This window comes from Xenia sp. Carnegie-2017, unplaced genomic scaffold, assembly GCF_021976095.1.
Source record: "Xenia sp. Carnegie-2017 unplaced genomic scaffold, XeniaSp_v1 HiC_scaffold_144, whole genome shotgun sequence".
Lineage (NCBI taxonomy): Eukaryota > Metazoa > Cnidaria > Anthozoa > Malacalcyonacea > Xeniidae > Xenia > Xenia sp. Carnegie-2017.
The window spans coordinates 1-11,936 of NW_025813452.1; the positions used below are offsets into that span (position 1 = coordinate 1).

The 11,936-nt window shown below is 37.8% G+C and overlaps 2 protein-coding genes and 1 long non-coding RNA gene across 4 annotated transcripts; 1 reads left to right on the forward strand and 2 right to left on the reverse strand.

Moving 5' to 3' along the window:
- The first annotated feature begins 1,128 nt into the window (after positions 1-1,128).
- Positions 1,129-2,955, forward strand: LOC124435758 (UDP-GalNAc:beta-1,3-N-acetylgalactosaminyltransferase 2-like). 2 transcript variants are annotated; one of them, XM_046985717.1, is made up of 4 exons: positions 1,129-1,332; positions 1,448-1,504; positions 1,649-1,775; positions 2,371-2,955. In XM_046985717.1, exons 1-3 carry the CDS (start codon positions 1,147-1,149, stop codon positions 1,772-1,774), a joined length of 369 nt encoding a protein of 122 aa, XP_046841673.1. In that variant the 5' UTR covers positions 1,129-1,146; the 3' UTR covers position 1,775; positions 2,371-2,955. The 2 variants fall into 2 exon arrangements, with proteins under 2 accessions (XP_046841673.1, XP_046841672.1); XM_046985716.1 differs by lacking the exon at positions 2,371-2,955 and having other exon boundaries at positions 1,649-1,991.
- Positions 1,834-3,559, reverse strand: LOC124435759. Its single transcript, XR_006945145.1, has 2 exons — positions 3,520-3,559; positions 1,834-2,896 (listed from the first exon to the last, which is right to left on the reverse strand). It is a non-coding gene; the product is annotated as an uncharacterized LOC124435759 (long non-coding RNA).
- Positions 3,560-3,645: 86 nt separating this feature from the next.
- Positions 3,646-11,082, reverse strand: LOC124435757 (probable G-protein coupled receptor CG31760). The gene is given in 12 exon segments (XM_046985715.1): positions 3,646-3,708; positions 4,478-4,583; positions 4,927-5,010; positions 5,012-5,039; positions 5,042-5,062; positions 5,628-5,842; positions 6,110-6,219; positions 6,426-6,494; positions 6,981-7,292; positions 7,942-8,089; positions 9,721-9,855; positions 9,887-11,082. Coding segments are annotated over 12 exon segments (1,773 nt in total). The 5' UTR covers positions 10,369-11,082.
- Between the last annotated feature and the right edge of the window lie 854 nt (positions 11,083-11,936).

The window sequence follows — 11,936 nt, forward strand, 5'->3', positions numbered from 1 at the left end:
TAACTTGGGAGTTGGGAGTATGTAGAGGTATCTTGGGATTTTGGAGTACGTAGATGTATCTTGGGATTTTGGAGTATATCAATCTGGTGGCTTAAGCGTGGTTTTTAAAATGGTTTAGATGTGGTTTTAGAGGGGCTTAAGTAGTTTAAGGGTGGTTTAACCGTAGTCTAGGGTAGCGAAGCGTAACTTAAAGCCTTGGACCACCTTTAAACCACGCTGAAGCTACCCTAAAACTCCCTTAAAACATTTTACGCTACCCTTAAAACATCCTTACTCTACCCTTAAACCACCCTTAAAACACCCTTACGCCACTCTTAAACCATGCTGTGGAGATGATTTTACACCATCCCAGACCTCTCATTGAGAGCTTTGGAATGAGCCTCGTCCCGAGTCTCTACAATAAAAGCACGAGGAAATAGAAATTGCGCATGCTCAGTATAGAGTCGATTTCAACATTAATTACCTCCGGAAGTATACAAGCTGCGCAGATGATTTTTGACTCAATCTAAAGATTTTACTCAATCAAGCGATTTGTAAGGGTGTCTTTAATTAAGCTTTATATCTTTAATAGTGTACCGAAGAACTTCACGACTGAAGAAATATTTGATATTTTTAGGAAATGGAAAGTCATAATTTAAAAAACACGTCTAAATTGTGGTGGGAAGGTGAGTTTAGCTCAACTCCGTCAGTACACAATATTCTGTGTACGTGTTTGTAGATGTAGATCGTCCAGGTTAGTAGAGTCCTGAGAAGGACTGTTGGTGTTGATGTTGACTGAAGTTTCGACAACCTTAGCGGTAGTCATCTTCCGAGTCAAAATACTACTGCTAAGATTGTCGAAATGTTAGTCAACACCAACAGCAACAACACTTCTCAGGACTCTACTAACCTGGACGATGTACATCTACAAACATGTAACGATACTCCGGGTTCAAACCATCTACTTTATACTGAGTCCATTCTAAAGATTTTATTGACATAGTGAAAATCCTTTTGAGATATCATGTTTTGGGCATTAGGAATTGCCAAATTTATAATATTTTTCAAGTAAAACAGAAACGAGATTGCAAACATACGAATTAGCGTTTTCCATGCGACTAAACTATAAATAAGGTATGAAATATGAGTTGTAGTTATTGCTTCTAAATGCAATTGCTTCTTCATATTTACAGCTTTCGTACTGATTGGTTGATCGAGAGACAGGGAAAATGGGCCGAGCCTGATTATCCAGGAGTGGCTTATCCGACATTTGCCTGCGGTGCGGGCAGCATTATATCTTCGGATATTGTTCACTGGCTGGCAAAAAACGAGAAATCTCTAAAACGTTATCAGGTATATGATAGAAAAACACGACGAGATTACAATGTTGAAAGTGACCTCTTGATGTGTAAAGATGTAGTTCTCAGAGTACTAGATATTGACACATGTTTTTCTTTCTTGTGTAAAGGGGGAGGATGTCTCTATGGGTATTTGGTTATCAGCTATTGCTCCTGAAATTTATAAGGTAAGATCTCCTTTTCTTCTCTGCAAGTTTGTGACGGTTGTTCAACAAGATCCTTTATGGTGATCTTACTCTTACGAGCCCAGGTTCTTATGAACCAGCGGCCGAACATGTGACGGTGTTTCCTTTCTATTTCAAATACTTCAGGATGAGCGATGGTCGTGTTTCGGGGATTGTCAGATGGAAATGTTTACCTTGCCCGAGCAGGATGCCGATTCTCTTCTCTATTTATGGGAAAACTTTATGTCCTGCGGTAATCCTTGCAAATGTTGAGGTACGTTAGTTATGTCGGGGGAGAGATAAGAAAATTCAAATCCAAAGATAGAAAAGTACAGCTTCAATTAAACTTTTTATTTTTTTCACTTAATTAAATCTATTTTCTCTATATTACAAATTTAATGTTTTGGCTTTTACGAACGACATTAATTTAAATTAAATAAAATCTATAGCGCTGTGTAAACGTTTTGTATAAAATGGTTATTGCTTGGAATATCGACATTCTTCCTGCTATGCAAATAGTTTTGTGTTCATAACTGCAAAAACAATCGAAATAATTCCGAATAATTTTGCTAAAAAATTTGCCATGCAGGTGTAAAGATTTCGATTAGCCTCGCTTATGTCCCTGCGTACTTCATGTAAAATATTTATTGCAATGCTCATTGTGTGATGTGCATAAGTACAGACTTGAGTGTTGCTGCGATCAAATTACGTCATTAGCGACCAAAAACGTCATAAAATTACGCAAGATTAGCATAAAATGTTTCACATTTTCTTAACGAAATGCATGTCGTTTTTTGCGTTTGAATATTTATTGTGGGAAAGGTTTAGTAAGTCGATTCGATCGTTTATAATTAACTGTCTTCTCGTAGGAGTTAATCTTTATGTGGAAACATCTTCATGGTAGTCAAGTTGTACCACAGTTCATTGTCAAATCTCATCTTTCCTGAAACAGGATCCATAAATATTCTCTTCAGTAGAACACACGGCCATATTCCTCCAAGAATCTTTTCAATATCACGAGGATTCAACAGAAACGTTTGACATGACCGTTAAAGTTTCTTCATCGGAAACGCTACTACCGTTTGGTAGGGCGATAAAACGATCAGCGTTTTTAATATCTTCTATTAAACTTCCACCTCTTTCCTCGCGTGTGAACACGCTACCGTTGCTTGTCAAGCTGTCGGCAACGTTCGACACCTTTTGACCAATTTTATCGGGAGATTCCGACTCTCGACCCTGAGCGCTCTCCGTCTCGCTGTTGAATCTGGAATGACGAGTCTCGCTACTCGTGGAAATGTAGCTGTTTTCTTGTGGACTTCCTTGTTGTCGTCTCTGCTCTCGTTGTTGTTTGTATTCACATGCTGCAAGTTTCGCAGTCAAATCACGTATTTCCTCCTGTGAAAAGTGTAAGGATAATGATTTTAATATAGGAATGTCATTAATTGAACATCAAATCGGCTTATTTCATAAGTGTTAACGGATTCTTTGCTACAATTTCAATGGTTTTAATTGAGGATAATTACTACAAATTGAAGATGATAATCTCTAAATTGAGGATAATAATCAACTATAAGTGATAATGATCACTTTAGCGTGTTGCGTGAGTTGAGATTTTGTCAGTTGTTTAACAAAACCATATTTTACACGTTGTTTGACGTGCGCCTATAAATGGCTTAATGCATTATGTGCCGTCACAGGGAGCACACATTCAATTTTCAAGTTTTGAGAAAGAGAAAGACCGTAATTGGACGTGAATACCATCACAGGGACCAAAGTTCAACTCATTTCCCCCATACCTTCCCGTCAGACCCTGGCGCATCTCACGATCGACTCGTTCTTTAGCAACTCTGCGATGCTCTGACAAATCTCCCCTAATCCTCAAACTTAGGCCACCCACTTTGCAAATGGAGAGTCGTTCTTTGTATTTAAGACAAAACCGTTGACATTGTTTCTTTGAACATTCTTCGAAAAATCCTCGTTTTAATCTGTACTCAAACAGTATTCCCAAAACTTCTTACCCTCAGTTGTATATTCTCAGTTTCCAGACCCTCGCGTTTTCTCTTCATCGTTTTCGCACACCAAAGTACCGTCCTCCAAACGGTTGAGATGAAATGGTGATTTACGAAGATCCGTCATCGTTGTGGCTATAGACGAACTACCCGAGAACGCCTTCTTTGATTTACATTGTATTTTTTCAAGAAGTATACCTTCAAAACAGACAGGAAAAATTTAATATTGCGAAGGGCAGTTATAGCTCAGCAAGTACCCAGACTGACTTAAGCATTAAATGTGATGTACTGGAATACTTGAGTATGCTTCGAAACAGAGAAATGTCCTTTGAAAAAACGCGTCGTGCAGTTTTATAACATTCATACTTCCACATTAGTCAATATGTGTCGTAATGTATCCTGAAACATTTCATAATTTAATTAAAAACGACTTCGCGTGACCTACAGTATAACAAAGAGATAAATATCTTTGCTGCTGCATGATTCCTTTCGATGAGAGAATGTAACCCTTGGCTAATCTCTTTTGATATTTGAAACGAACGTCCAAGACATATTTGGCCATTTGCTTACGCTAATTTGTTCACCATATGGTGTTTCAACGACAATTTTCAATTTAAAGTTTTGAAAAATAAAATTTAATGAAGAAAATATAAGGCATCGAGGATAATCTGACGTGTTTATCTTCGAGAGCTCTTCAAGTTGGCCTTGGCCATCGATTTAAAAGCTTTTGTTCTATTTTCTTTTCGGGCTCATTGCCAATCGCATCATAACAAACTTCATAATCAATCGTAAAACGCTTACTCGTCCAATGATGGAAAGCCACAACTCAACGAAGAAAAGGTCCAGTAGATAGACGTATGGACAAAAACCCGAAGCTCTCTAGATTACAAATTTCTGCTTTTTGAGAGGTTTTAAGATCCTCTTTCATCGGCAGTAATTAATACTAAGTTGACAATACAACCATTACCTTGAAAGCAAAGAGCAAAACCAACATAACGGTGGCAATGACATGCGTTGACAAACTGTTTACGACATACGCGACATCAGGATTGTGAAAGTTATCTAGAACAATTCTAAATAAAGAGAATGTTGTCAAAACAATTCAACCTTTAACGCTATAACCAAAAACTACAAACAATAACGACCTTATCTAACAACATTTGAGAAATTAACTTCCACTCCTCTTCCTTGTAAACGAGACAAGTCTACTCAAAAGCAGAGAGCCTTTATGCCCTTCTGCTTTCGAGTAGACTTGTCTCGTTAAGAAATGAAAAGTTAATTCTCAAATGCTGTTAGATAAGGTCGTTATTTTGTTGGTTGTAACATATGCTATCATTCTTTTTATTTAATAACATTCCAACAATTCAACCTTTCATGAAAAATGACAGTAACACCGATGCAAACATTTTGCTTTACCTCAGAAGACCAACTACGATCTTAACAAACAGAGTGTTATATATACACCAGGCGATGTACTTGCTCTCGTTGTACGCTGAGGGCATTTCGTACACGGATACAAAGCCAAACACCCACAGCAGAAATAAAACCTCGCCTAGGAAAGAAGAAAGGCACACAAACTTTAGTCTCTTCAGAGAGTAAGAAAATACATCGGAAATTATAACAAGTTTCACCATAAATAAACTGGAGATTATCAAAATAAATGGTTTGAACCCGAGTATCGTTACATGTTTGTAAATGTAGATCGTCCAGGTTGGTATAGTCCTGAGAAGGACTGTTTTTGTTGTTGTTGACTGACGTTTCGATAACCTTAGCGGTAGTCATCTTAAGAGTCAACATCAACAACAACAGTTCTCAGGAGTCTACTAACCTGGACGATCTTCATCCACAAGCATGTAACAATACTCGGGTTCAAACCATTTACTATTCTTCAGGCAACTCGTGAAACTAGATCTTTCGTACAACACAATCAAAAACTCTGAAGATGACTCTGACTACCGCTAAGGTTGTCGAAACGTCAGTCAACAACAACAAAAACAGTCCTTCTCAGGACTATACTAACCTGGAGATTATCAGTTGTGGTCGTGCCTATAGTCTTAGGAGAGTAAAAACTAACAGTTGTAAAGAAAGCTTACATACAAAATAATAAAAGGGCTTACCGATTTCAAAGGCATTAGTGAACCACGGTTTGACGCAGCGCCTGTATTTGTAACCGGAATTTGTCTTTATCGTCTCATATTCGTGATCTTGTGTTAAAGTCCAGATAGCGAAATAAGAGCAGACGGCCAATAACATAAGCAACAAGTAGGTCAGTAACGATTTATCTGTAAGTTCGATGGTTTTTGCCGTCCGCAGACGGAATATGACCGCAATCCTAGAAATGAACAATCAATGAGCAAGTTCCAATAAATCGAGGACACGGTAGAAGTGCAAGTTATTCATATCGATTCTTGCTGGAGTGAAAAAAATTTGGTGGTGCATCATAAGTTGATGCTATTTCGCTGCAAAGCGTCTAAATATGTTCATAGCAAAACGTAACTGCCGTATTTTTGGTAAGATACGAACTGGAAAGATAACTGTAGAGTACGTTCAGCGAATAACGTAAGAATGCAGTTTGTGGACATTGACTGGTAACTCTTACCTCCAAGTTTTCAAAAGTAACGAAGCGAAAGCCAATGTGAAACCAACATGATAAAGCCATGATCTTGCAATACAAAGTGAAATTGTTTCATCAAAGAAGCCCAGTGTCACCTATGGATACACAAGTAGTTGACGATAATGAGCAAAGCATGTAAAATCCCATAGTATCCTCTACATGCTCTATTGTAAGAGAAAGCAAGCATGCACCTATGTGTACATAAGTGTCCTCTACATACTCTATGCAAGAGAAAGGAACATGTACCTATGTGTACATAAGTGTCCTCTACATGCTATATATAAGAAAAAGCAGTATATACCTCTGTGTACATAAGCGTCAAACCAAAGGCGATGATCACCATGAAAAATGGACTGGACGCTTTCAATATCTAAATAAACCCGTTGTAGGTAACGACTTTTAAGAACTGCTTTCAAACTAGGAGGTTAAAACCACTAGAAAACGTTCTGCACATCAATAACATGAAGTTAGAGACTGTTGAGTTTTCCTGTTTATATTCTGTCTAAACTCCAAACACATCAAAAGGGGCTTAGCGTTACCTAAAAGTTCGTCTCTAAAAGTAAACTGATGTCAGTTAAACCCTCAACAAAAGACACCATGTTTGTAAATATAGATCGTCCAGGTTGGTATAATCCTGTGAAGGACTGCTTTTGTTGTTGTTGACTGACGTTTCGACAACCTTAGCGGTAGTCATCTTCAGAGTCAAAGAAGATGACTACGGCTAAAGTTGTCGAAACGTCAGTCAACAACAAAAACAGTCCTTCTCTGGACTATACCAACCTGGACGATCTACATTTACAAACATGTAACGATACTCCCGGGTTCAAACCATTTACTTTAAGAGACACCATATTACCTTTGTCTCACGATGAAGGAAGATGAACAAGCCAGCAGAGATAGCCAAAAATTGGGTCATACCATTCACGACCAAAATCAGTTTTCTTATAACCATACGTTCTTGGTACAAACAAGGCGAATCATCAACACAAGTTGTGCAACCCTCGCGACATGGAAGACAATTAAATTTTGAGTTGTCACCATTCGCCTTGCTCACATCTTTCCCATCGAAGTATTTCTTCTTTGCGTCTAGCCGTGGAAAATAATATCCTTCCCGACATACACAGCGGTAGTTGCCCATTTTGAAGCCACCACCGGGCAAATGGACACACTGAAAAACGACAAGACAGACGTAAAAAGAACTGTTCTACTGTAACAATTTCGTGAAGGAAAAAGGGCAAAAAATTGCTTGAAATTACGACACTAAGCCGGGGGCTAAGACTCAATCCAGATAAATGCAAAAGATAGATGGTGAAATTATAAAGGAACAACGTAAACACAAAGGTTATTTTGAAAAGTAAGTTTGACGACAATGTTTGACTGTCTACAAAAATGGAGGCATGATTGACGACCGAGAATTGTTATAAGCTAGTATGGAGCACATTTATCACAAGGCCAGTACAGGCGCACTGTGATCACATGACGAGTGCTGGAGAACAGTGATCACATGACGAGTAATGAAGAACAGAGATCACATGACAAGTTCTGGAGTACGGTGATCACATGACGAGTGCTGGAGAACAGTGATCACATGACGAGTAATTGAAGAACAGAGATCACATGACAAGTTCTGGAGTACGGTGATCACATGACAAGTGCTGGAGAACAGTGATCACATGACGAGTAATGAAGAACAGAGATCACATGAAACAGAGATCACATGAATTTTTTATTATGTGAAACAGTGACATTGCCTTTCTTATTGCTCTTAAACGAATGGCAGTATATATCCGTCCCACTAATGATATAACCTTGCTCACCTTAGTCGTTTTGTTATGACAAGCATGATTGCCATAAAATTGTACTTTGTGTTTCCGATTACGTCGTCGATCAATCTGAATGTCTGGTGGTGCTTCGCATTCGTTGATGTCAATGGAGTCGAGATTGACGTGGAAGGTGACAATTCCACTACACGAGGAAACATCAAGTTAAAATGGTGGCGACTCCCTTCCCCTCCCCTCCCAAACACCAAAGCTGTAAACTGGGTAGTTTTCTCGAGCAAAATTCTGTAGACAGTGCTTTTACATGAAGGTTTTCATCAGGAGACGAACGCAAGGAAAACAATCTCACTGGTCAGTTTACTCTCTAGTTCATACTTGTATTGAACAAAAAACACGCACAGCACGTTAAGGAGTTAAAAAAACAACGATAACCTCAACAATTTCCATCACCAAACAACGACAACATAAATCGCGAGTTAAGCTTTTCTGACGGTTTTTGTGAATTTTATTCATTTCCTCTGTGTGTTTAACCAATTTACAGCTTTGTATTACCATCTGCGTTTGTTTTTCTGTGTAATTTGATATACGACACACACTACAAGTCGGGGCCCGTTCGCTGCTCTCAAATCAACACTCAAGATTCTTTCGTCTCTGTATTGTTGCGTTGCTCCTTATTTGGTGCTGTTGTTACACTTATTCTCTGATAATTTATATACTTTTATTTTCTATTCAAAATTAAGCTATCAGTAATTTCTGCATTGTCACACTCACCACCTGCGCAGTGCGCAGAAAACAAAGTAATTATTTCCAATGAGCACAACACAAGCGAAATGCTTCAGCGGCCTTACTTGTACATGGCGGGTAATAAGATAAAAACGTTCACTTACACTAAACATTCTCGCTTGTAATTAATACCCGTAATTGTCAACAACGAAAAATGTAGTTGCAAATTGATAAGCGCGCGATATTGAGCCACATGAATTCAGCACCTTTCAAAACAAGATGCTTTAATTTTCATTATCAAAACAACAGCAATATCATACAATTCTAGAAACAAAGGTTGAATTAGTTGTAGCGTCGATCTATCGAGCTCTAAAACATATCCAGTCAAGCACATGTTCCCCCCATAAAAAAGCAAAACGTCAATTGCTTTTTTGACCTCGAGCTTGGACCTGCGAAAAGCTACAATTCACATTAGTAATAAAAAAAATATCTTTGATATTGGCCGATGGAATTTGCCGAAATGAAAGCACATTAGAGAATCGATAATAGACAAAAGCGAATTTCGGAATCGAAGACGAAAACTTTTGCAATTTGTTAGACCGCTGATTCTAATTCTCGCAGAAGAAGGTTGTCAGGTAATCGAGGAAACTTACTAGGACCTTCCATTTGCAATTTAAAATGCTTTTTAACAGTAAATAGTCCTACGTAATCTTTGTTTTGAAACGCTAAATTTGTCTAGACACAATCAACACTCGACCGCCTGCAAAGACTGACTGCGAAACAGACGATAAAAACAAATCCAAAACCCAACGACTAATGTTCGAAGTCAATCTATAAGTGTTTTGTTTACAAGCCGTGTGTCGCGCTTGCAGACACTTGAAATAACGAAAGTCGCGCTTGATATTTCTATCCTAATTATTTACTGGTCCAACTCGCTTTCACCGACTCACACGAAAGCTGTGCATAGCTTTGCTGACATTTAGTTTTAAACGCTGAAAGTACCCGAATTTTATAGTCTGCCTAATTATTATTAAAACACGAGGGTTAACTTTCAATTCAACTCAATTTAACACTTCAAAATACGTTAATACTTACAGGAACTTCCCTGCTTCGTCGTAAAATGGTGTTAAGTAAGTGAACATCCATATTCTACCCCCATGACAGTCGTAATATGGCGTAGTCCATTTTCCCAACTTGTCAGGCACGTAATTTGTTGTAGTATCGAAGTGTCTCCGTAATTTGTGTCATTTTCATTAATCACATTTCGTAAACGTCGATGTAAATCGACGTCGTAAAAACTGTGTTGTATGGAAGCGTGATGTTTCGGCGATATTCCTCACTAATTCGCCACCAGGTAAAGTTATCTTCACCTGAGAATTTTCTGTTCGGATTTGGAGGAGATAGATAGTCGTACAGTCTTCCCCAATCGCTAATAATTGTTTTGTAACTCGCGTTTGTACCAGGGGTATAATTCTTAAAGGCGTACGGACAAAATTGTCGTCTCCCTTGGAACATACTCTTGTCGAAACAAATTGCAGAGCCAAATATCTGATCCGATGATAATGTTATCGTCTTTACAAGTGTATAGATTGCTTGTACACTTTCGACCAAAGATCGATTCTGCGAGTCTTTAAATGGCCACATTGACATGAGGTAACTGGCAACATTTCGCACGGTTTCAATGTCTTTGTTCCAGAAAGAATAATCTTGTATGATGTCCTCATCATGTAAGAGGTTGGTCATGTTGACAAGGTGCCGTAGCCAACTTCGCGTCGATGACATCGCGATAGAGAAGAATCAGTTGTAAATCGTCATTTTCTGCGTTCACGTTGGCAAAAACGAGAAGTAGAAGAAAGCCAACAATGGTGTTGTTCAAGAGCACTCTTGCCATTTAAAGTTCCTTCGTTCAACAAATGTTTTCGCTTTTTTAACCTAATTATTTAAGTAGTTTCTGAAGCGATATCTTCTCACCTTTCACCCATTGAGTACGAGAAGAGCCCCACGCTCTTCAAGCGTATCTATGACTTTCGAATAACAACTACACCCTTCTATATGACTCTGCTATATACATTAAGGACTGTTGTTTTCAAAGTATTTTGGCTATTTGACATGGCCGGATAACAACAGCACACATCACAAACACCTATTCATTACCATATAAATTGTTTTGTGTTCTTTTCTTTGTCTTCCAAATTCGATTTCGAAGTTGTGTGCAAATTAGAACGAATTAGAGCTCATCAGAAGGCAAAATTGTTTTCATCGTGATGTAATATGATCGATCACATTAACGTCATTCACACTACCTCAGTCATTGGCAATGTGAACGTCGTCTATAGCATCTTCTTATATGAAAGATGTTTACATGTTGCACTCTGTACAGCTCATGAATTCAAGATGCTTTATTAATGTTATTCATGAGCAAAAAATACTCAATTGTTTTGAAAATTCTTTAAATCCTTGCTGACTTACGTCAGGCTACCTACCGACCCTAAGTTTACAGGTTGTGGAAAGTATTTACATACAAATTTTATGTAAAATTATTAATTAATATATTCTAAAACAATGGCTTTCGGAAGGAACTTCGTACTAAACCTTTCTTCTGGATAATATCAAATTTTGCTACAAGACCCTTCTATTAAGACGGTGGCGGACAAGAGTTGCAGAGTAATTTATAGAGCAAGTCAATTTAAAACTTAAAAGTACCTTTAAAACAATGCTATTGGCTACGGACTGCCAAACAATAAAATTTAACCCTTTAAAATTTGCTTTTAAATTGTTCTGGAATGTAGCAGTACCAAAAATCTGTTGTTGCAATTTTTTTCTGAAGCGGGATTTGTGTACTTTGGGCAGAAATTAACGATGCGAAAGTTATCTTTGGTCTTTCCTTTCATTTTATAACAAAGAATATGTTCGATCACATGAGTGACATCCTTATCATGTTGATGTTGTTGATGTTCTTGAAACAACAGAAATTATCGCTGTCTTCAAATTAATTTGCAGATATATCTATTGAAATACAAAAGAAACTCTGATTACATGAAGAATACGAAAATTTACACAATGATTACACAGATTGTAGATATTGCACAGTCACGCAAAATAAGATAATTGTTGATGACGTCATCAGTTATGGGGGAACGGTCGGGAGCTTGGGACTAGGATCGAGAAGGCGCCATCTTTGATTTGTTGATGATAAAAACACAAATAAAAATGTTGTATTTAGATGAAAATAAAAGAAATGCAAAATCCATAGAAAAGAATACTGATTTATCGTGAATTTTTTTATAAAATAAATTATGAAAAGCGGAAAC

What these genes read in the sequence shown, in the direction of transcription:
- LOC124435758 (XM_046985717.1), top strand. Translation starts at nt 1,147, where the DNA reads ATGCAATTGCTTCTTCATATTTACAGCTTTCGTACTGATTGGTTGATC. An exon ending in AATCTCTAAAACGTTATCAG is followed by an intron (nt 1,333 to 1,447) that starts GTATATGATAGA and finishes TCTTGTGTAAAG; the next exon opens with GGGGAGGATGTCTCTATGGG. An exon ending in TTGCTCCTGAAATTTATAAG is followed by an intron (nt 1,505 to 1,648) that starts GTAAGATCTCCT and finishes CAAATACTTCAG; the next exon opens with GATGAGCGATGGTCGTGTTT.